We start from the raw sequence: 22,331 nt of genomic DNA on the forward strand, positions 1-22,331 counted from the left end.
TTGGGAAGTCATTTAATGTTTATAAGTTTGTTTTCTCATCTTAAACTAGGGACAATAAATAATACCTGTCCTGCTTACTTCATTTGTAAAGATCTGATGAGCCAGTGGAAATCATTTTGTGTGTTGTAAAGTGCTTGGTAAATATAAGGTATCATTTCTGCTATTAAATATAAGAAATAAATCCATGTTTTGTGGTATCTTATGGTGATCAAAGGAGGTTCAACTCAGAAAATTGTTATAATTTCTAAAATTAATGCAGAATGAATAATAAGAGCTTATACTTTTTAGTTTTATTATACATTATTAAACTATTAATAGAGTGTAAGATATGCTATTATAGCAAATTTGGGGTACTTGGCTAGACATCTTAGTATAAATTAAAGTTCTGAAAATACCATGGAAGAATAACAAGCAATGTACGTCTTAATAATTTGAATTATGAAGAAATTCATAGTTTTAGTCAAAGCTGTAGTTGTTTCTTTCTAGCAGTAGATGCCAGTAGAGTTCTTCTTTCTAATAAAAATCAAATCGCCTAAGTGCTTCCATAGCAACAGCTTCCTGGTCACATTGCCATGTATAGAAATATTGCTCTGAGGAAAGTAGAAAGATTCTACTTTGTATAAGGATTTTTTAACACATTCTTTATTGGGAAAAAAGTACAGATTTCAAATGTGATGTTTCCTAGATACTCATCTACTGAAGCTTAATTTTTTTTTTTTTTTTGCTTTTGTAATTTTGTTGTAAGGCTTATGCATTATTTTGGATAAATTAATCTTAGTGTTCTAGTTAGGAATCTAGAATATCTGTACTAAGCTCAAGCAACATTGCCTCTAAGTCTCGCTAGACATGTTAAAAATGAATATGGTGGGGCAAAAATGTGAGGATTACTTAGTGCATTTGGCAAGGGAATACCATGAATATATTTTGGGGGGATTAATATATCAGAGATGAGTGATTGAAAGGAGTGACTGGAAGCAGGGGAAACAAGTTATTTTAGAAATAGACGTTTGGGGCCGGCCCGGTGGCGCAGCGGTTAAGTGCGCACGTTCTGCTTCAGCAGCCTAGGGTTCGCCGATTCGGATCCCGGGTGTGGACATGGCACCGCTTGACAAGCCATGCTGTGGCAGGCGTCCCACATATAAAGTAGAGGAAGATGGGCATGGATGTTAGCTTAGGCCAATTTTCCTCAGCAAAATGAGAAAGATTGGCAGTAGTTAGCTCAGGGCTAGTCTTCCTCAAAAAAAAAAAGAAAAAGAAATAGACATTTGCACTAATAAAAATGAAACTCAAAGATGAGTAAAATTTAGTAACTGACTGAATATAGAGAAGAAGTAGTTCAGTGACATGACTTCTGTGACTGTTGTCTCTATATGTGAACAACTTGGTGCTTGTTGGATAATTTATAAATATGGTCCTATCATAAGTAAAGTTAAAACATTTTCAAGTGTTTGATGATTCTACTTAGACTTTTGTTAAAAATGAATGAATACTTTCCTCAACATATATTTATTGAGTATGTAATACATGCATTGTATTTATGAATGCAAGTAACTTGCAATTTGAGACAAATTTATAAACAGCAAATTCTAACATAAAATTATAAGATCGGAGGAAACAGGAGAGAGCAGTTTATTTTTCTAGGAAGTAGGTGGGAAACTTCAGTGAAGAGGTGACATTTGCAGTGAGCCTTGAGAGATCAATAGAATTTCTCCCAAGAGAGCAAGTCAAAGAATTTAGGAATTTTATCCACTTTTGCAATACAGAGTCAGTCCATGCTCTCTAGATGTTTATTAAAGACTGCACATGCTTGTCTGTTTTGTGTAAAGCATTGTCAGATGTTAATAAACAAAGTACCTATTATACACACATTTATACAGAAAACTACAAATTTAAGAAGTTTAGTCTTAGAGATACTGTTGCCTGTTTTTTTAGATTGATACTAATTTTATTACACAAAACAAAGTGTACACAAATGAGCTGTTACTTGGCAAAATTCATTAGTCAGTGTTTCCTTTTGGTGTGTGTATGTTGTCCTAATTTGATTACATTATTGTTCATATTTATTCTATTTGTCATTCTTGTTCCTATTCAATTTGTCAAGCATTTGGCAGAAAATTTAGATTAAGATATTTTTTAGATAGATTTTTTTAAAAGATCCTTCTTCCTTCTTCTTCCTCCCTCCCTCCCTCCCTTCCTTCCTTTTTTTTTTTTTTATCTTATTTAGAGCTTCCAGAGAGAAAACCATAGAAATTTCTCATCCTTTAATTAGTATCAAAAGGCAAGTACTCAATCATTGTTAAAAGTCATGAATCACTTTTTTCCTCCAAATGAACAATGGTAAACTTTACTTACTTTTAACCAAAGGAGCTGTTTCTAAGTGAGACCCCTAAATCAAAGATCAGATAAGCAGTAGTCCTGAGTGTTAGGTTTGAAAAATTAACATGTCTCAGTTGACTAGAAGTGATTTCTTTCCTCTCAATTGAAATTTCTTGACGTAGCAATTTTATATAATTTAAATCTTACATTTTATTCTTTTCAAATTGTAGAATGTTTTAAAATGTACTGCTGATAGGCACTTGTCAGCAGATTATAGATTTGATAAGCAATACTGACATACTAAGTTTTTGTAGTTCCTGTATATGTTAGACTTAAGTCAATGAGTTAGCAACATTCAGTTCTTTTTTTTAAGTGCTAGTTCAGATTTTTTCTTAGTTAAAACGTAATGTGTTATGAATTTGTTTTGCAAGAGTTTTGTAATATCTATTCCATACCAGTTTTTGGTGAAAAGTTGACCTTTTATAAGGATTATTTATAAGGATATTAGCTAATTTCCTGGAAAAAACACCACTTTTTTTTAACATATTGTATTTGGAGAGTGGTTTGGCCTTCACTTGTTTGCATAGGATTGTAATATATGTTTAACTAGTTTTCCTTTTTCATTTTTAGCCTATCTATATATAAAGCTTTATATTTAATGTTCTCATTAACCTGTATCTTAATATTAAAACACTCCTAAGCATAGAGCCTTTTAGGCTGCTGTTGCAGGTCTTTAAAATCTCCATCTCTACTTGAGATGAGTTTTGCTAAGAAAGGCTTAGCAGTGTGCTGTTTTATATTAACAGGAAACAGAACAGCAGTAGTGGTTTGAATACTCTGCAAACAGGAAGTTTGACACATGCATAGCTCTTAGCTTCTGTGTGAGAAGTTGTTGCGCTCCTTCTGGAAATATTTTCAGTTACTTAAATTAAACTGTAAATGCACATGAATGGCAACTTACAGAGAACTACCCTGTAACCAGTGTACAGGTACAACTGCTCTTCAGAAATTGGAAGGTTTTGCTAACCGACTATTTCATAGACACTCTAAAAGTTTTACCCATGATCAGAAAACAGCTCTGGAAAATGACAGCCTTCATTTCTCTGAACATACTGCCTCATGGGACAGATCAAGTAAGTTTTTTTTTTTAAATGATACGTTATAACTAGAAGCTAAAATACTAATTGGAGTTTTAAAATCAAACATAAAGAACTATGTTTTATTTGTCTTTTTATGATTTGCACAAGGACATTTTACAAGATGAAGTTGAAAAAATTCCACAAAAACTTCATTATAAGTTGAGCTGAGTCATGTAGTTCATTGTTTTGTTTTATATATGACTAAGTTGAATATCAGTAGGGAAATTTTCTACAAAATTCTTATATCATTTCTAGTGTGCTAGTGTCTTTTGTTTTTATTTTGTTGTTCTTAATATAAAACTGAAATGCTAAAATTTTAGAAACAATGATCAGTTTACTTTTTAAAATTTCTTCGATTTATAAGCCTTAAAATTCGAAAGAGACAGGAAGACTCTTGAATTCATAATTAAATTTCTATTTTAAATGCATGTGTGAAAGTTACTTCAGTTTTATAAGCAGAATTTTCTAATATAAAAGCATAGTGTGATTATTCTATGGGAAATCTTATATTTAAAACTTTATAAATATCAAAAGCTTTTATAATTGTATTTTATATTACTTAGGGCTGAAGGGGGGGGGAGTTGTTTATGCATGCATCACATTCTTTCCAGGCATATTAAAATGTTTGGACTTACTGCTTTGCTAAAATAGTGATATGTAATCATTTTTGGTGACATGCACTTTAAAAGATAAATTTCACATGTAAACAATACCATTGCCAGCATTCCACATCTCACCTTGGATCCTCCCCAAGATATTTTTGTCACTCTGATGAAAGCAACAATAGAATTACCCTTGGTACTCTTGCCCATTTTGGTGTGTTTGATTATCAAATTGCACTAGGTTTTGCCTCTTCTGTTCATATATTCCATAGCAGTTAAGGAAGAAAACTCAGTTTAAAAAAAACAAAATGAAACAAGAATGGTTTACAAAATTTGCTCCTTGGTTTATGCAGTACCTTCATAGTTCTATAGAAGCTTATTTGAATTATTTTTTTACTGCATCAGAATTTTTTTTACATTCTTCAAGCTATTTTAGGGAGAAAGTAAAGAACATATATTTGTACAAATTTTTTCTTTTACTCTGAGGGTTTTGATTTTTCATAATTAATCCTTAGCTATAAAGCAAGTTGATGGATGAGGAATCTCAAATATCTTCGAGTTAATGAACTATTGAATATTGAAGTAATAGTATATTATTAAAACTTACCATGCAACAAAAGTTTTTTATTCATTCTGCTTGCCCTATTCTGTTAAATTGCATTCTTCTAAGGCCTTTTGGAAATCCTTTTTTTGCATTTCAAAGGTCTTTTAATTAAAAGTTTGGTGAGGAATGAGGACAGTACTGAATTAGTTTCTGTTTGACTAATACCTGTTTATCCAAATAGTGGATGTTTAATAAATATATCCCAAATGAATGAATATCATGGGGCTTTCAATATAAAAGTTACATTTGAACTATACTATCACCATTTAGAAAATATATGAGACCTGTGATGTTTTCTGAAAAACACTTTAAAATCTAGCAGTGGAGGATAGTATCATGAGCCTTGATTTCTTTCAGAAAAAATGAACTGATAAAATGCTGTTAACATTTTTCTTTATTGTGATATCAGAAAATAAAATAAATGGGATCATTGTACAGAAGTAAAATTAGGCCCAAACCTTGTAGCCAGTGCATAATAGGCATGATATATAAGGAATACTTAAAGAGTAACCGAATGTACATTAATCAAGTATTATTCTACTCTCTTCTCTCTCACATCCCCAAAATATCAAAATATACACAATAATTTTACATATGTAGTAATGAGTATGGTAAGCTTGGAGCTCTAATTTCCTGTTACGGAATGTATTGATATACAGGAGAAAACACTGACACAACAGAAAAAGAGGAATCCTCTTGTTTCAGAATTCCAAGGTTTGTTTTTGTGGTTAAAACGCAATTTTTATCCATTTATAAAGTGAGTGATAGAAGGAGTTTTGACTATATGAAGTTTTCATACAACCCACATTCTTCAAAGCTGCTTAAAGCAGTTTACTTCCATGACTTGTTTAACAAGAAACAGGAATGCAATATCTCCTGATAATAAACGCTGTAAAGATGCTTCTTCCAAAAGTGCTATTTTAAGAACTCAACTAAGCACAGAAATCACATGTAATTTTTTAAAAATTAGATTTGTGGACTAATGATAAAGATTACTAATTTAGGCATGTATGAAATGTAACAGGTTGTACTCCAAGTTTATTTCTTTTCCAGTGACATTAAATATAGGAAGAAATACAGTAAAAAGGCCAGTGATCAGTTTCCAGGTGCCTTAAGTATGTTTCATCTTTTACTACTAAATTAACAGGAATTTCTGTTTGATAACATAAATATTTAACAGCTGATTCCATACACATTTAAGTACGTGAAGTTCAAAAGAAAAACATGGAGGAATTCTGCTCTTTGTTCTGACTTAGAATGAATGGAAATATTGACATTCGTTGAGTTCTCTTTCTGGCAAATTTATTATGGTTAGCTTTTCAATCTTTCTTTGATCATAAATGGTGTACTGAGTTATACAATGCTGAACTTGAGTGAAGTTTTGCATGTTTTAAATCTTGAACTTTATACCCTTAATGAATGTGTAATTATAACATTTTAAGGACTGAATAGGTGAATACTATCACTTTACCTATCCTCCTTTCCTGTGAATTGATAGCCTATTTCTCTGGCAGATACAAATTCATATTAGTGAATAGTAGATTAAATACTATATTGAATAAATGGGCAATTTTGTGTATGGATTTCTTCAGGTGGAATCAGATAGCTGAAGTGGCTATAATAGACCCCTTTATCTAGTCAGTTTTCCTTTTCCAAAGCTTACAGTCTTTAAGACAATTCACTTCCATACTTTCTTAGTCCACTGAATCTGTATCATTGTAACTTCTAAGCTAGAAGACCTTCCACGTTATCTTTTTATCTACTTTTCCTATCTGTAGCTATTCCATAAGCTTCTTGGTAGTAATCAGTTTTTATTCACTTGGCAAACTTTTTTGAGAATTTTCTGTATCATAGTCTGTAAACAAGGCTCTGATAAAAATAATATCTAGTTCTTATCTTCAAAAATGAGTAGGAAGATCAAACACAATTCAAGGCATAGTGAAATGGTTGCTTAAAAATGTATAAAAGTACCTTACTGTGGGAACTTAGTGTAGGAAGAAATCAGCACTAAAGAAAGGATGGGGCTTTCAAGAATATTGAAGAATGAACAGAATTTTGAAACTTATAGAAGGGGGAAAAGGTTATTTTATTATAAGAAGATAACATACACAAATATGTGACAATATGAAAATTTAGGATTTACCAAAAAGATATAGTAAGATATTATCTGGAGAGGTAGTCTGTGGATCTAATCTTGAAAGCTTTCTATTAGATATTCAGAATTTTGGACTACATTCTAATAGACAATGGGGAGTTAGTACAGTTTTTTTTAAAGTGGAAAATAATATATAATGGAACCTTTGTTAAAAGAGCCCAAAGAATTTTAATTTTTAAAACATTTTTAAATTTGTTTATTTATTTTTTGAGGAAGATTAACCCTGAGCTAACATCTGCCGCCAATCCTCCTCTTTTTGCTGAGGGAGACTGGTTCTTAGCTAACATCTGTGCCCTTCTTCCTTTGCTTTATATGTGGGACGCCTACCACAGCATGGTTTGACAAGCAGCGCCATGTCCTCACCCAGGATCCGAACCGCCAAACCCCGGGCCTCGGAAGTCGAACGTGCGCACTTAACCGCTGAGCCACCAGGCTGGCCCACAGAATTTTAATTTTAAACTAGCATAATACAGGAGAAGTTAACTTTCTTATTCTACTACAGGGAAATATATATTACTACTCTGCATTTTCTCTTTGAGCTGGGTGCTTAATTAGAACTAACACTTTTGGTCACTACGTGAACGTGGCAATGAATAGTCAGATAATGGATTCCCTGTATAATAACAGTGCTTATTTAAGATGTTCCTTCTGGCCTGGAATTCCCTTTCCCTATTTCTACCAATGGTGGGATTTGCTCATACTTTAAGACTCTGCTCAAATATTATCTTTGTAACAAAATCACCAAAGCATTCTATTCCTGTGTTCTTCATCCTTAGCAGAATTCATGATCGCTTCCTATCTTCTTATATAATGTTATATACACTTCTCCTATGGTTCATTTTATAGTATTAAAATTATATTACATTAGTCCTTAGGGTCACTCTCTCCCCTATTTGACTTTGAACTCCTAGAAGGCATAGAATTTGTCAGTTTATTTTGGTATTGCCAGCATAGTTCTCAGTAAATGTTTAAATGTTGAGTTGTTTGTTAACATTAAATATCACTACAGTCTTACACTAAAAAGCTTTCTCTAATTTCTTCCATTTGTGGTCTTTGCAATTTATTTAAAAGGCTTATAGCCATTAACCAAAAGCAGTAAAATGCTGACCTGAACCTGGTAAATACCTCATTTCAGAGGCAGTGAACTTTTCAATGTTACTTGTGTATTTTTATCATGATTGTTTCTTAGAATTTGAGTAATCAGCACACTTCATATCAACACTAAGTAATTGGGATATTAAATTATTTGAAATTAGAAAATGCTTCCATGGGCTATTTAGCAGTGCCAAATACTATATCAAGTATAATAGAATGAGAAGCTTGTACTTACTTGTGTTTTGCAATAGTCATACTACATGGTTAGAGAAGAAGGAAGATTAAGTATATACTCTAGGTAGTGTCTTGCTCCTCAGAGTTTGGTCCCAGTCCAGCAGCTTTGGCATCACCTGGGAGCTTGTTGTAAAGGAAGAATCTCAGGCCCCGTCTAGACCCCTGAGTCAGAATCTGCCTTTTAACAAGATTACCCAGCTGATTCATCTGCAGTTAAAGTTTGAGAAGCAGTTTTTCCCTCATAACATTTTAATCTGTTTACCAATAATTTATCTTCATTGGAGAAAATTTGCAAACCATAGAAAAGAACAACAACAAAAAAAGTAAACATCATATACAATTCTACCAAAAGATAACTACTATTAACATTTTTGGATATATAGCTATTTTGTGCACAGATACACAAATTTCCACCAGCCCCTAAATTTGGGTCTTTCAGTACACAATGTTTCATAACATTTTTCCTTATCATAAAGAGTTGTCCTACAATATCTTTTAAGATTGCTGTTTTGTATTCACTTGTAAGGATGCAACCGTTTATTTAACCAGTCACTGGCCATCTAGATTGTTTTTAATTTTTTGCGGCCAGCCTGGTGGCGCAGTGGTTAAATTCACACACTCTTCGGCAGGCCGGGGTCCGCCGCTTTGAATACCAGGTGCGAACCTACACACCACTTATCAAGCCATGCTGTAGCAGGCGTCCCACATATAAAATAGAGGAAGATTGGCATAGATGTTAGCTCAGGGCCCATCTTCCTCAGCAAAAAGAGCAAGATTGGCAGCAGATGTTAGCTCAGGGCTAATCTTCCTAAAAAAAAAAAGTAAAAAAATGCTGCGATAAACATCCTTGTAGCTAAATCTTTGTGTATATCATTATTTTTCTATTTTATAGGACAGATTTAAAGAACTGTTATGACCGTTTTAGGGCTTTTGTATTAAATTAATTGCATCCCAGATATACGTACAATGTATCCTTTTAGAGTTAAACTTGTTTCAGTATTAAATGAAGACATGTTTAAATTTCCTACTATAATTTTCTGGCACATCAAGCATGTTTTATTTTCTCCTTTATTATTAGTGTTTATCAAAATTTTCCCACTTTTCAGAATTGGTCAATTATTAGTGGTAAATGGTCTGAAAGACATTTTTTAGTTGCTGAATAGAGCATTATCCTTAGGTGTTCCTTGGTAATCAATATACTATAATCTAGTAGGGTTGGGGATTCAGTTATATTATAAAGTGCTTTCCATAATTCTGATTGCACAATATAGCAGTGACTTCTACCACTTCACTCCCACATTCCCTGGGTAGAAAATTGTCATATATATTATCACATAAAACATGTATTTACTATGCATTGTTCTAAGCACATTGCATATATTAGTTTGTGATCCTTTTAAAAACTTAATAAGATAGGTACTATTATTATTCACATCTTACAGATGAAGAGACTGAAGCACATTCAGATAAAGTAATTTCCTCCTGATAACGTATCTAATAGATGACATTTGAGCCCAGGCAGTCTGACTCCAAAGCCCATGCTCTTAGTCACTATTCTGTGAAATCTTTCTATATATGTGTAAGAAAAACAGGCCTCTGGCTCCTATGGCAGAGACAGAGTGCATATTATAAGGACCCAGAAGACCAACAGGTAGGTCAAAGAACTTTGAAACTTAGGTGTCCTCCAAAAAGAGCTAGTAAGCTGAAACTGGAGGAATGATGCATTCTTTGAGGCAGTGAATAAGTCCTAAAACAATGGCTGCTTTTAGCTGTGAGGTCTGGTTATGGTTGTATAACAACCAAGTATGGCCTACTCAGAATGCAAGTAAGGTCTTATCTTTTTTGAATTAATATTCAAATTAATCACTTGCACCCATGTATTCAAATTAGCAGGACTTCTAAGTAGTTCTTTTCCTGGGGTTTTCTTCCAGCCACTTTCAAGTATTCCTAAACTTCTGGGAGTTTACTCATTCCAGACAGGCTAACCTTCTTGCCAAAGGTTAGATGAAGAAGGAGATGGTTATTTTGATTAGTATATAAGCTAGTGATCTCATTTTCAGCTGCTTTTGAGTTTGCCATTGCTACAGTTTTATGGTTTAAAACTGGTCCCAAAGAATTCAGTGTACCCTTGCTCTTGATGTGATGACACTGATCCCTGTGGAGACTTTAGAAGTTCTTAATGGGAAGATGATCTACCCTTTCCAGTATTATGCTCATTCCAGGGTTATATCACAGGATTTAGTTTCTTTGATTTATACTCATGTGCTTCCTGGCTTCCGTGCCAGGTTGGATGGGTGAGACAGTGCTTTCAGCCCTCCCCACAGTGTACCAAAATTAGCCTTCCTTTCTTAAGCATCTTGTCCAGGAATAGCAAACGGGTTGTCTGTGACCCAGTGTAGCTCACAGATATGTTTTGTTTAGTTCTCATTGTATTTTTAAAATAATTCAATTTAATACCATTATTTTATATATAAATATGAAATACAATGATTTTAAACCAAGAGATTTCATATTGATATCTGGACTCTTATATTCTTGAACCATTAGAAAAACTGATTTCAGTGGACTCTTATTCCCGTATGAGAACAAATAGCACTGAAAAGCTATCCTCTTTAATCAGGATTTATGCTGTCTGATTTGTTCCAGCCTTCACTGCTTCTATTGTTTTACATTCCTGGCCTCTGTAAGCACTTAAATTTGGCTTACAGATCCTCTAATGTTGAGCCTAAATCACCAATCCAGATTCTCCTTTCTTCTTTGGTAACGCTTCTTTAGTGCACCTTTCTACTCGTGGGCCACAAATACTATCACTGAAATTCATGAAAGAAATTCTGGTAGTTCTGAACCTTAGAAAGAATGGGGTCTAGGTTTTTATCCCTCCCTTTCAGAATTCCTGTTTTATTTTGAATTCAGATCTACTTACCTCCTTCCCTTTAATTAGCTCTGTTTACCATAGGGTATTGAGAAGCGAACAGCCTTTACCAAGTTCCAAAGGGTTTTGTTAGATGATTTCCCCAAGGTAATGGATGCCTACCAGCCTTACATTTACATAATTAAGTTGTCCACTGAAGTGATCTGCAAGCAGATTGTCTCTACTTATGTAGAGAAGCACTAGACAACTTTTTTAAATTGAATCATAATTTACATACCTATATAAAACTCACTCATAAATGTACAATTCACTGCTTATTAATTAATTTATAGAGTTGTATACCTGTCACCACAATTCAGTTTTAGAACATTTCCATCACCCCAAAAAGTTCTTTTGTACCCTTTTACAATCTATCCCCACTTTTACCTCAACCTCAGACCAACACTGATCTGTTTTCTGTCTCTACAGATTTGCTTTTCTGGACATTTTATAGAATTATACAATGTGTAATCTGTTGTTTCTGGCTTGCACATAGAATAATGTTTTTGAGGTTCATCTGTGTTATAGAACATATCTATAGTTGGTTCCTTTTTTATTTCCAAATTATACTATCTTGTATGGATATAACACATTTTGTTTATCCATTCGGCAATTTGTGAACATTTGGATTGTTTCTAGTTTTTGGTCCTTTGGATAATGTTGCCATAAACATTTGCATACAAGACTGGGTGGACATAGGCTTTCATTTTTCTTGAATAGATGTCTAAGAGTAGAATTGCTGGGTCATATGGTAAGTTTATGTTTATCTTTTTAAGAAACTTCCAAATTGTTTTCTTAAGTGGCTTTACCATTTACGTTCCCACCAGCAGTATATGAGGGTTACAGTTTCTTCACATCCTTGTTAATACTTGGTATCATCAGTCTTTTTTTTTTTTTTTCCAAAGATTGGCACCTGGGCTAACAACTGTTGCCAATCTTTTTTTTTGTTTGTTTTTTCTGCTTTATCTTCCCAAACCCCCCCGTGCACAGTTGTATATCTTAGTTGCACGTCCTTCTAGTTGTGGGGATGTGGGACGCTGCCTCAACGTGGCCTGATGAGTGGTGCCATGTTGGCGCCCAGGATCTGAACCCTGGGCCGCCGCAGCAGAGCGCGCGAACTTGACCACTCAGCCACAGAGCCGGCCCCCAGTCTTTTTAATTATAGCCATTCTGATATGTGTGAATTGGTATTTCATTGTGGTTTCAGTTTGTATTTCCCCGATGATTGATGATGTTGAGTGTATTTTCATGTTCTTATAAGTCATTTATGTTTTTACTTGGGAAAAATTTATTTGCAAATCTTTGTCCACTTTCAAAATTGACATTTTTTGGTCTTATTATTATCGTCCTAAAAATTCTTTATATATTCTGAACAGAAATTATTTACCAAATATATAATTTGCAAATTTTTTTCCCAGTCTGTAGCTTGTCTTATTTTCTTAAATGATGTCATTGAAAAACAAAAGTTTGTAATTTTAATGAAGTTCAATTTATCATTTTTTTCTTTATGGATTGTACTTTTGGTGCCAAATCTTAAAAAATCTTTGTCTAACCCAAGCTAATGAAGATTTTTATTCTATACTTTTATCTGGAAATCTATTTTTTGAGTTAAGTTTTGTGTATGGTGTGAGATATGGAGTGAAGTTCTTTTTTTCCTTCATATGGATATCCAATTTGTATTGCACCGTTTGTTGAAAAGACTTTTCTTTCTTTCTCCATTGAATTATCTTGGCACCTTTCAAAAATCAGTTGACCTTAAATGTAAAGATTCACTTCCAAATTCTCAGTTTTTTCCCAATAATCTATATATGGCTATCCTTATGCCAATACCATACTGTCTTGCTTACTGTAACTTTAAAATGAGTTTTGAAATCAAGTCCTCCAACTTTGTTCTTTTCCAAATTTTTTTTGGCTATTCTTGAACCTTTGAATTTCTATATAAATTCTAGTATCAGCTTCTCAGTTTCTAAAGAAAAGCCTACTAGGATTTTCATAGAGATTATATTGAATCTGTAGATTAATTTTTGGAGAATTGCCATCTTCACAGTATTGAGTCTTGCAATCCATGAATGTGAAATATCTCCCCATTCGTTTAGATGTTCTTTAATTTCTGTGCAGTGTTTTCTATTTTTTAGTGAACAAGTCTTGTTAAATTGATTACTAAGCATTTTATTTCTGTTAATACTATTGTGAATGAAGCTATTTCTTAATTTCATTTTTGGGTTGTTTGTTCCTAGTATATTAAAATGTTATTGACATTTGCATATTGATCTTATATGCTATAATGTTGATAAATTTATTTATTCTAGTAGTCTCTTTGTAGATTCCTTAGAATTGTCTACATATAGAATTATGTGTGTTTACAAATAACGACAGTTTTATTTCTTTCTTATCAATCTGTATGCCTTTAAAATCTTTTTTCTTACCTCGTTGCACTGGGTAGGAACTCCAGTACAAAGTTGCATAGAAGTGGTAAGTGCAGACATCCTTCCTTTACCTCCAGTCTTAGGGGGAAAGCGTTCCATCTTTCACCATTATATATGATGTAAGCTATAGGACCAACCCCCCTACTCACAACACACACCCTTTATCAGCTTGAGGCAGTTCCCTTCAATTCCTAGTTTGTTGAGAGGTTTTATCATAGGTGTTGGATTTTATGGAATGCTTCTTCTACATATATTAAGATAATTATGTAGTTTTGTCTTTTATTATTATGGTTTTATTTCATAAATTGACTTTCAGTGTTGAACCAACCTTGCCTTCCAGGGGTAAATCCTATGTGGTCGTAGTGTATAAATCCTTTTTATTTACTGCTGGATTAGGTTTGCTAATAGTTTGATAAAGACTTTTGCATTGTAATGAATGTTGGTCTGTACTTTTTGATCTTTGTCTGGCTTTGTCTAGCTTTGGTATCAGGCCTCATAGAATAATTTGGGAAGTGTTACGTCATTCGTCTATGAAATGTTTATGTAGGACTGGTATTATGTCTTTGAATGTTTCATAGAATTCCCCAGTGAAGCCTTTTGGACCAGAGTTTTTCTTTCTGGGAAAAATTTTAACTACTCATTCAATATTTTTTATTTGCTTATAGGTCTTTGCAGATTTTCTGTTTCTTCTTGAGTTAGTTTTGGTAATTTTTGTCTGCCTATGAATTTGTCCATCTGTTATATTAATTTGCATAAAGCTGTTTATAGTATTCTCTTACAATCCTTTTATTTTCTCTAGCATGATTGGTGATGTCATCGTTTCATTCCTGATTTTAGTAATTAGCATCTTCTCTGTTTTTTCTTATTTTTTCTTGTTTTATTTCGTTTTAATTTGGGGGCAGTCTAGCTAAAGGTTTATCAGTAAGATTTTTGGTCTCATTCATTTTCTCTGTTCTTTTTCTATTTTCTATTTCATTGAATTCTGCTCTGATCTTTTTTTGGTTTTGGTTGAATTTTCTCTTCTTTCTTGAGTTTCTTAAGGTGGAAGCTTAAATTATTGATTTGAGACCTTTCTTTTTTTTCTAATATAGATGTGTAAATTGAGTTTCCCTCTAAGCTATGCTTTATATACATCCCATAAATGTTGATTTCTTGTAGGTTTTTTTCCTTTTAGTTCAAAATATATTCTAATTTCCCATGGGACTTCTTTGTGAATCCAAATATTTGAGTATTTCCAAAAATTTATCTCTGTTTTTGATTCCTAATTTATTTCTGCTGTGATCAGAGAACATTTTGAATGATTTTTCAATCCTTTTAAATTAATTGAGATTTGTTATATTGGTTAGCATATGATTAATATGAAGAATTTCCATGTGTACCTGAAAAGAATGCGTATTCTTTTGATGTTAGGTGCTGAGTTTTATAAATGTCAAGTTTTGATGGTATTATTCAAGTTTTCTGTATCCTTGCTGATTTTCTCTCTAGTTTTTCCTTGAATTATTGATTCAAGGAAAATCTATTGAGAGAGGAATATTGAAATCTCCAACTATAATTGTTGAATTATCTAGTTCTCCTTTCAATTCTGTCATTTTTATTTTAGTATTTTGGGGGCTCTTTTGTTCATTGCATTTACATTTCTAACTGTTAAATCTCCCAGATGAATTGACCCTTTTATCATTATGAAGTGATTTTTTTGTCCGTAGTGATATTTATTATTGTAAAGTCAGTTTTGTCTGATATTGATATAGATACACCAGCTGTCTTATAGTTAACTCTTTGCGTGGTATATCTTTTTCTCTCTTACTTTCAACCTCTTTATTTCTTTAAATCTAAAGTGTGGCTCTTGTAGACAGCATATAATTGGACCTTGCTTTTTTATCCAGTCTGATAATTTCTGCATTTTGATCTGAGTTTATTCCATTTACATTTAATGTTATTATTGATATAGTTGGATTTACCATGTAATCTTCCATTGTGCTGTTTGTTTTATATTTGTCTTATAGTTTTTGTTGTTATTGTTATTCCTTTCTTCTTTTATGTTAAAAATTATTTATAGAATCCAATTTTAATGTCTTTGATTTTTTAACTAAATTTTTTAAAGATGTTTTTCTTAATAGTTAATTTAGGGGTTATAATATGCATTTTATCTCATCACAATCTATTTCAGGATGGTATTGAGTTAATTCTAGTAAAATATAGCTACTTTGATCCAATATAGCTCCATTTCTTCTCTGACTTTGTGTTAGTATTTTCCCACATATCACATATATATTTTTATAAACACAGCAATGCAGTGTTATAATTATTGTTTCATACAATTTTAAGTCCTTTACAGAAATTAAGAGAAGAAAGCAGAAAAATGTGTATTTATACAGTCTTTTACTTATATATTGCCATTTATAATATTCTTCATTTCTTCCTGGCAGTTTGAGTGTTGTCTAATGTCATTTCCTTTCAGCCTGCAGGACTTCCTTAAGTATTTCTGCTTGCAAGAAATATCCTCAGTTGTTGTTTATTTGGGAATGTCTTTATTTCATCTTTGTTTTCGAATAGTGTTCCCAGAGAGAGAATTGTTGTGAAGAGGTTTGTTTCTTTTTTCTTTTAGCGCTTTGAATATATCATTCAACTGCTTTCTGGTCTCTTATTTCTCTTAGGAAGTTATCATTAATTGTATGCTTTTTCTCTGTACATTAGTCATTTTTCTCTTGCTTCTTTCAAGATTTTCTCTTTTTCTTTCAACAGCTTGAATATGATACATCTAGGTATGGATCTTGTTGGGTTTATTCTACTTGGCATTGGTTGAACTTCTTGGATTTGCAGATTAATGTTTTTCATCAAATTGGGACATTTTCAGCCATTATTTCTTCAAATATTTTTTCTTTGCCCTTTGTCTCTCTCATCTACTTCTAGGATTCCCATTACATGTTTGTTGGTACCCTTGATATCCCACAGGTTTCTGAGGCTCCATTTATTTTTCTCCTATCTTTTGTTCTCTATATTCTTCAGACTAGATGATTTCTGTTGATCTATCTTCATGTTCACCAGTTCAATCTTTTGCCCTCCTCAAATCTGCTGTTGGGCCTATGTAGTAAGGTTTTAAGTTTTAGTTATTATACTTTCCAAGTCTATAATTTTTCCATTTTAAATACTTTCTCCTTTTATATTGAGATTCTCTTTGTTATATAATTGCTATTATATTTTCCTTTAATTCTTTAAACACAATTTCCTTGTACAATTTTGATATACTTATAATAGCTGTTTTCAAGTCTTTCATCTGCTAAATCCTATATCTGGGCCCATTCAGAGACATTTTCTATTAAGTGCCTTTTCTCTTCATTATGGATTACATAATGTTTTTGTTAAAAAATGGACTTTTTAAAATAACATTTTTGTAGCAGCTCTGGATTCTAATTTTTTTCTTCCCTGAAGGTTGTTTTTATTATGTTTTGTTTTGTTATAATAACTTCCTTGGCCTTAATCTATGAACTGTATCCCCCATGGTTCTTGCTGCTGATTTCTCTGCTGGGAATGATCCTGTGTCTGCATAGCTTAGGTGTTATTCAGTGATTGATCAGAGGTTGTGATCAAACACTTAAAGCCAGTCTGGGCTGATGGAACTGTTTGTGGGTTGGGGAGCACATTCAATGTTTGGGCAGTTTTCAGGTTTAACTTTCCACTGGGTCCTCTTGGGTCTCCCCTATAGGAATAGCTTCCTAGTCAGCCAGGAATATGTGAAGAGCTTATCTAGGCCCTCTCTGCCTCTCTTATTTCCATTTTCTGAGTTAAATTTCTTGCTAGACTACCAGTCTGCGGCTCACCCCTGCCAAGGCCACAACTTTAGACTAGCAAAGCAGAACACTTTTCCCTGTTCATTTCCTACAGTTTGCTTTTTTTGTTGACAGCATCAATTGTGTGGGGGTTTTTGGCCTCCTCTCCAAATCAAGTCAGCCCTTTCTGTCAGCAAAGCTGCTGGTTGTCATGACCAGCCCCACCCTGATAGAAATACTGCACTGACAGAGCTGGGGGTGGAGGGGCAATAGGAGCCGTACCAAGTAAGAACACCACAGACTCCTACTCCTCTTATGCAAAGTTCAGCATTTTTTAAATAAATGCTTCTCAATTTGTTATTTGTAATTGCTAGATTTGTACAGCCATGAAATTGTTGTTTTTGACAATTTTGTCCAGCTTCTTAGTTATTTCTTGGGAAGAAGATTTGCTGACTTACTCATTCTCCCATCACCGGAAGTCATGTCTCACCTGGTAGCTTTTAAAATGGCAAGTTCACTTGCTGAAGTTCCACTTAAGGCACCATTCTATAGATCCTTTCTACCGTTTTGGTACAGATTTTGGGTCTCTGGGATTCCGAGCAGTCTGTTCACTGTGCCATCCAGTCTGCCCACCTTGCTATACAATCTGTCATCTAATCCTGTTTGATGGAAGGAATTTTACATTTCAACAGTGATTGCCAGTAACTTTTTTGTGTAGTCCCCCTTTTGAAAACCATGTAAGTGGCATCTGATACTGTTTGTAATGCTGAATTTAAGTGAAGTTTATAAATAACTTATTCTGTGATTCTCCTTTGTAAATGAAGATATATATAGTATTGTATTTTGTCTCTTCCATAATACACAATGTTTAAATGGTTAACATTTGTGCTGCAGTATAGCTTTCTGGCTCATGAAAAATGAAAGCTATCAGCGATCTGGGCAATAAGATTCATCGCCAATAGTCACTAGCAACAGCACACAGCATTTTAATATCAGTGAGGTCCGCAGCTAGCAGTAAGAGCTGGTGTAATTGAAAGACGTTTAGGTGCAATCATTCTGCTGTTTGTTCCTTGCCAGGTTCAACATGGGATTGTGTGAGTATTTGAAGAAAACAGCAATTTTTTTTATGTCTTTGAAAGATGTAAAAAGGGTAAATATGTGGTTAAATTTAAGAAATGTGGTAATTTTAAAAATCATGTGGCTCTAAAATAAAAAGGTATTTTATTTGTCTTGGTTGATTAAAGATTTAGAAAAGATACTCCTTGGTTACAAGTGAACCGATAATTCTGGTCTAATGTTGCCGTGGTAACAACTCATGCTGATATAATTGAGAACATCTTATACATCCTGGTTCGAACATTTTCTCCCTGCCATTTTGAGTTGTTCTAGTGGTATTTGAAGGAAGCTACAATAACTAGATTGAAAGAAATTAAATCTAGTTATACACATCTTTGGCATTAATCTGATGTTTACGAGTGATATCTTATGCTGGGCAGTTATGCTTTGCTTCTAGGGGCTTTTCTTTTTAAAACAAAAGAAAGCTCTTTTCATTTTCTGTGTGCTGCATGTTCCAGTGTGTGTGTTTACACCCTCGGTTCTTCTACCTCTAGAGATTAGCATAACTCCCTTTGCTCTTGGATTGTTGTTTTGAGCAATATGTTTTGGAAAGGTTGGTTTTCATCATGAGTGGTAAGTATGCTCTTTGAGACTCTGCAGCTATATATTTTTTAAAAATATTTAACTATAAGAGAAAAAAATATTTTTTAAAGGGGCAGTTGTAAAGCCAAACCTACAGTGAATTACATTTTCTGTTGATGCTTTTGCATTTAGGCATTATAGTAATTTGCTTTTAAAATCCATTAAGAACTGTGAATAATACCACTATTAATAGTGAATACCAATAATCAGTTTCTAATTTTCTCTGTGGATTGATTTATTGTATTCATTAAATACTATTCTTATTAATTGTGTTATAACTTAGTGTGTAAAAGACCCACCATGATAAGAGAGGAGTTTTTTAGTATCTGATCCTAAAAATAATTAAAACCTCCTTTTATTGGCTTTGCCATTTTAATATTAATTGTTGTTAGCTTCTCTTTGATTATATAAAAAAATACTAATCTTGAATAAGATGCTGCCAAAATTTTGTTGATTTATTCGTTGCTTTTAACTACAATTCATTGAGAAATAGGGATTCAATGATGAAATAAATATGTGCATTTTGGTTTTGGAGGCTTTGCTAAAATTTCCAGGAAGAATTTATTTTGGGAAATAATTTGTTAGAGTGAGTACTTTTGTGATAATTAGTTTCCTTTTTGTTTTTATAATATGATTGTGTAACAATATTTTTTTCTAAACATTTCCAAAAATATTTTTTGAGAAAATGTACTACAGTATGTACTGCAGTTTATCATAGGGTAAAAGCTGTTCACTTTAAGCCAAACCTGCAGCTAAAAATAGATATCCTGTTGTTAGAGTGAGAAATATTTGCTTCGAGCATAATTCATTAGCATCTTTTTACTTAACTAAAAGAAGATGTTTATAAGCTAACCTTTGAATCAGATACATTTTTAGGAGAAGTGTTATATGGTTTTTCTTACAACATAAAAGTCTGTTATAATTTACACTTAAAAGATTGGAATTGGAATTCAGAACCAGAGAGAGTTGGATTTTTACTATATAATGATAGAATTCAAAATAGGTGAAGCTTTATTCTATAACTGGGTATCACCTCATTATTGCCAATAAATATTTTTTATCCTGCCATATAATATAAACCTCTTCAACACTGTTAGATATTTGTTTATAGGATGATATTAGAGATTAAAAGAACATTTTTACATGTAAAATATTAAGAATCATTATTGTTATTTTCCTGGTAGTAGATAGATCTTTCTGATCTAGTGGTTTAAATTTGGGCTAATATTACAAAATGAGCATGTTAACATTCCTTAGGTTTTTGTGGATATCAAAACTGAATATACCTGGTTATTATACTTAAAATGTTAGATTTCTTTGAATCTAGCCAAAGTGTGTTTTCTCTTTGAAAGTTTGGTATATAACAGCATCTTTAGGTAACCACTGTGGTATTCTAGAGGTTTTACAATTGTATGTGTTGGTTTTAACCGAAGAAAATTGTTGCTGCTTCTCTATTGCTTTATTTTTCTTTCAAGAAAGCTATGGATTATTCAGATGGTATTTGATGTGTTTGATCATATTAGCCTGCCCTTATAGCCTTTTCTACCACAGGAATCGTAGTAATCACTAGACATTCTGACTTTTTCAGGATTGTCCAATTTCAACTAATTTTACTCATGTCATAAGTGTTCGCCTTAGCCATTTCAAAATGTGGAAAATTACAAGTGAAGTGTGATTTTATTTGTAAAAATAAGCAAATGGTAGATCTTTTTTCCTAAGTCTATAGCTATACATGTGATATTTATGTGTATGTGGTACTTCTCTAGTTAAAAAGCTATTCATTTTCTCCTTTCTACCTATTAAATGTGAGTTTTCTCTGGGAATCTATCTTTGACCCTCTTTTAGTGCAACATTCTCTCTGAGTGATCTCATCCATGCCTACATCTTCAGTTGTTACCTGAACATTCAAAAGAGAATTTTCTCTCTCCATTCCAAATCTGCTCCTTTTTAATTGATTCTGATTTCTGTTAATGATCCCACTGCCTGTACAGGAACTTAAAACAGAAACCTTGTAGTCAGTCCTAACTTGGTTTTTTACCCCCAAGACATGCACTCAGTCATTAATTTCTATTGATTCTACGTCAGAAATGTCTCAGAAATCACTCAATTTTCTCCGGTCTCACTGACACTGGGAATGCTTTTAGACCAGGCATTCTATGTCTTCTCAACCCTAGTGCAGTAACTACTTCACTGGTCTCTCAGCTTCCAGTTTTATATTCCTCCAGGCCATTTTCCATGCTACCATTTAAAAATGCAAATATGCCCATTTCTTAACCCAGCATGGAAACTTTTAGATACTCCTTGTTGTCTCTAAGGTAAAGGTTAAACTCCTTAGTAGGGATACAAGATCAGTGACCTACCTTTCTGGCTTTATTTGCATCTCTCATAAAATTCTTATTTAGCCATACTATACTACATAATATTCCTTGCTACCTTTTCATAATTACATCTTTTATTATAAAAATTCTGAAAACCAACTATGCTTTTCAGTGCCTCTATCACTGACTCTTTAGAGTTAGATGATTCCCCTCACCCCCATACTCACAAAGCAAACTTGTAAACTATAACAATTATTTACATTATAGTGATATTATATATTTGCATGTTGGTTTTCAATCTCCAAACTTTCAATTCCTTAAGTCGAGGATAGTGCCGTGTTCGTCTGTGTATTTCCAATAGTTACCCCAGTGCCCCAAACATAGTAATGAACTCTTAAATTCTTGTAGAATAAACGAATGGCTAAAAATTATCCACTTTTTACATATTTGAACACTTTTCTTACATTATCAATGAAAAATAGCAGTCACCTATTTTTTTTTTTTGGTTCATTTGCTTATTGGAACATAACCAGCATCATTATATCAAAATCCCAGATGAGAACTCTGATTGGCCTAGCTGTAGCTGAAGGGAAATCTTCAAAGATGAAGGCATTAACCTGCTGTGAATTACAGGAAAGTTACAGACTTGAGCACAAGCATTTAATTAATTCCCCTTTCTAGATCTATATTTTCTAGATTGAAAATATAAGAACACAAAACTGGAAAAACAGTGTATCAGTCTTGGAATTAAAGAAGGGTACTTACACCCACAAATATACAGTATCAAATTGAAAATCAGACAGCAAAATTTAACTAAAGGTTTTACTTTGAGTAGCTTGCCTTTATGGAAAAGAAACAGTAGTTTCACCTTCACTAACGTGGAAGGATGAGGCTTATAAGAAAAACTGTGGGGGAGACGAGTAGAAGATCCAACACTGCTGGTTACTTTCATTTTAATACAGTTACAGTGGGACAACCAAGAATTTGTTAGGCTATTCCAAGTTGAAAAAGTGGCTTTTCTTCTTCCAGATGTGACGGGCTCTTGCCTGAAGTGGTGGGCATCACC

At 33.1% G+C, this 22,331-nt stretch overlaps 1 protein-coding gene across 7 annotated transcripts in view; it reads left to right on the top strand.

Moving 5' to 3' along the window:
- PRKACB (protein kinase cAMP-activated catalytic subunit beta) overlaps window positions 1-22,331 on the top strand; it is a 132,161-nt gene that overhangs the window by 60,855 nt on the left and 48,975 nt on the right. Inside the window, exon 1 of one of the 7 annotated variants that reach the window (XM_014830100.3) lies at window positions 3,076-3,449. The exons of 1 other annotated variant lie outside the window; for it this stretch is intronic. In XM_014830100.3, coding sequence (XP_014685586.1) covers window positions 3,266-3,449 — 184 coding nt within the window. In that variant the 5' untranslated portion in view covers window positions 3,076-3,265. Of the gene's footprint in view, window positions 1-3,075; window positions 3,450-18,202; window positions 18,344-18,607; window positions 18,939-22,331 lie in introns of those variants that run through there. 5 more of the 7 variants (XM_014830101.3, XM_070486680.1, XM_014830102.3 and 2 more) reach the window with 5 other exon arrangements.

Source organism: Equus asinus, chromosome 16, assembly GCF_041296235.1.
Source record: "Equus asinus isolate D_3611 breed Donkey chromosome 16, EquAss-T2T_v2, whole genome shotgun sequence".
Classification (NCBI taxonomy): domain Eukaryota; kingdom Metazoa; phylum Chordata; class Mammalia; order Perissodactyla; family Equidae; genus Equus; species Equus asinus.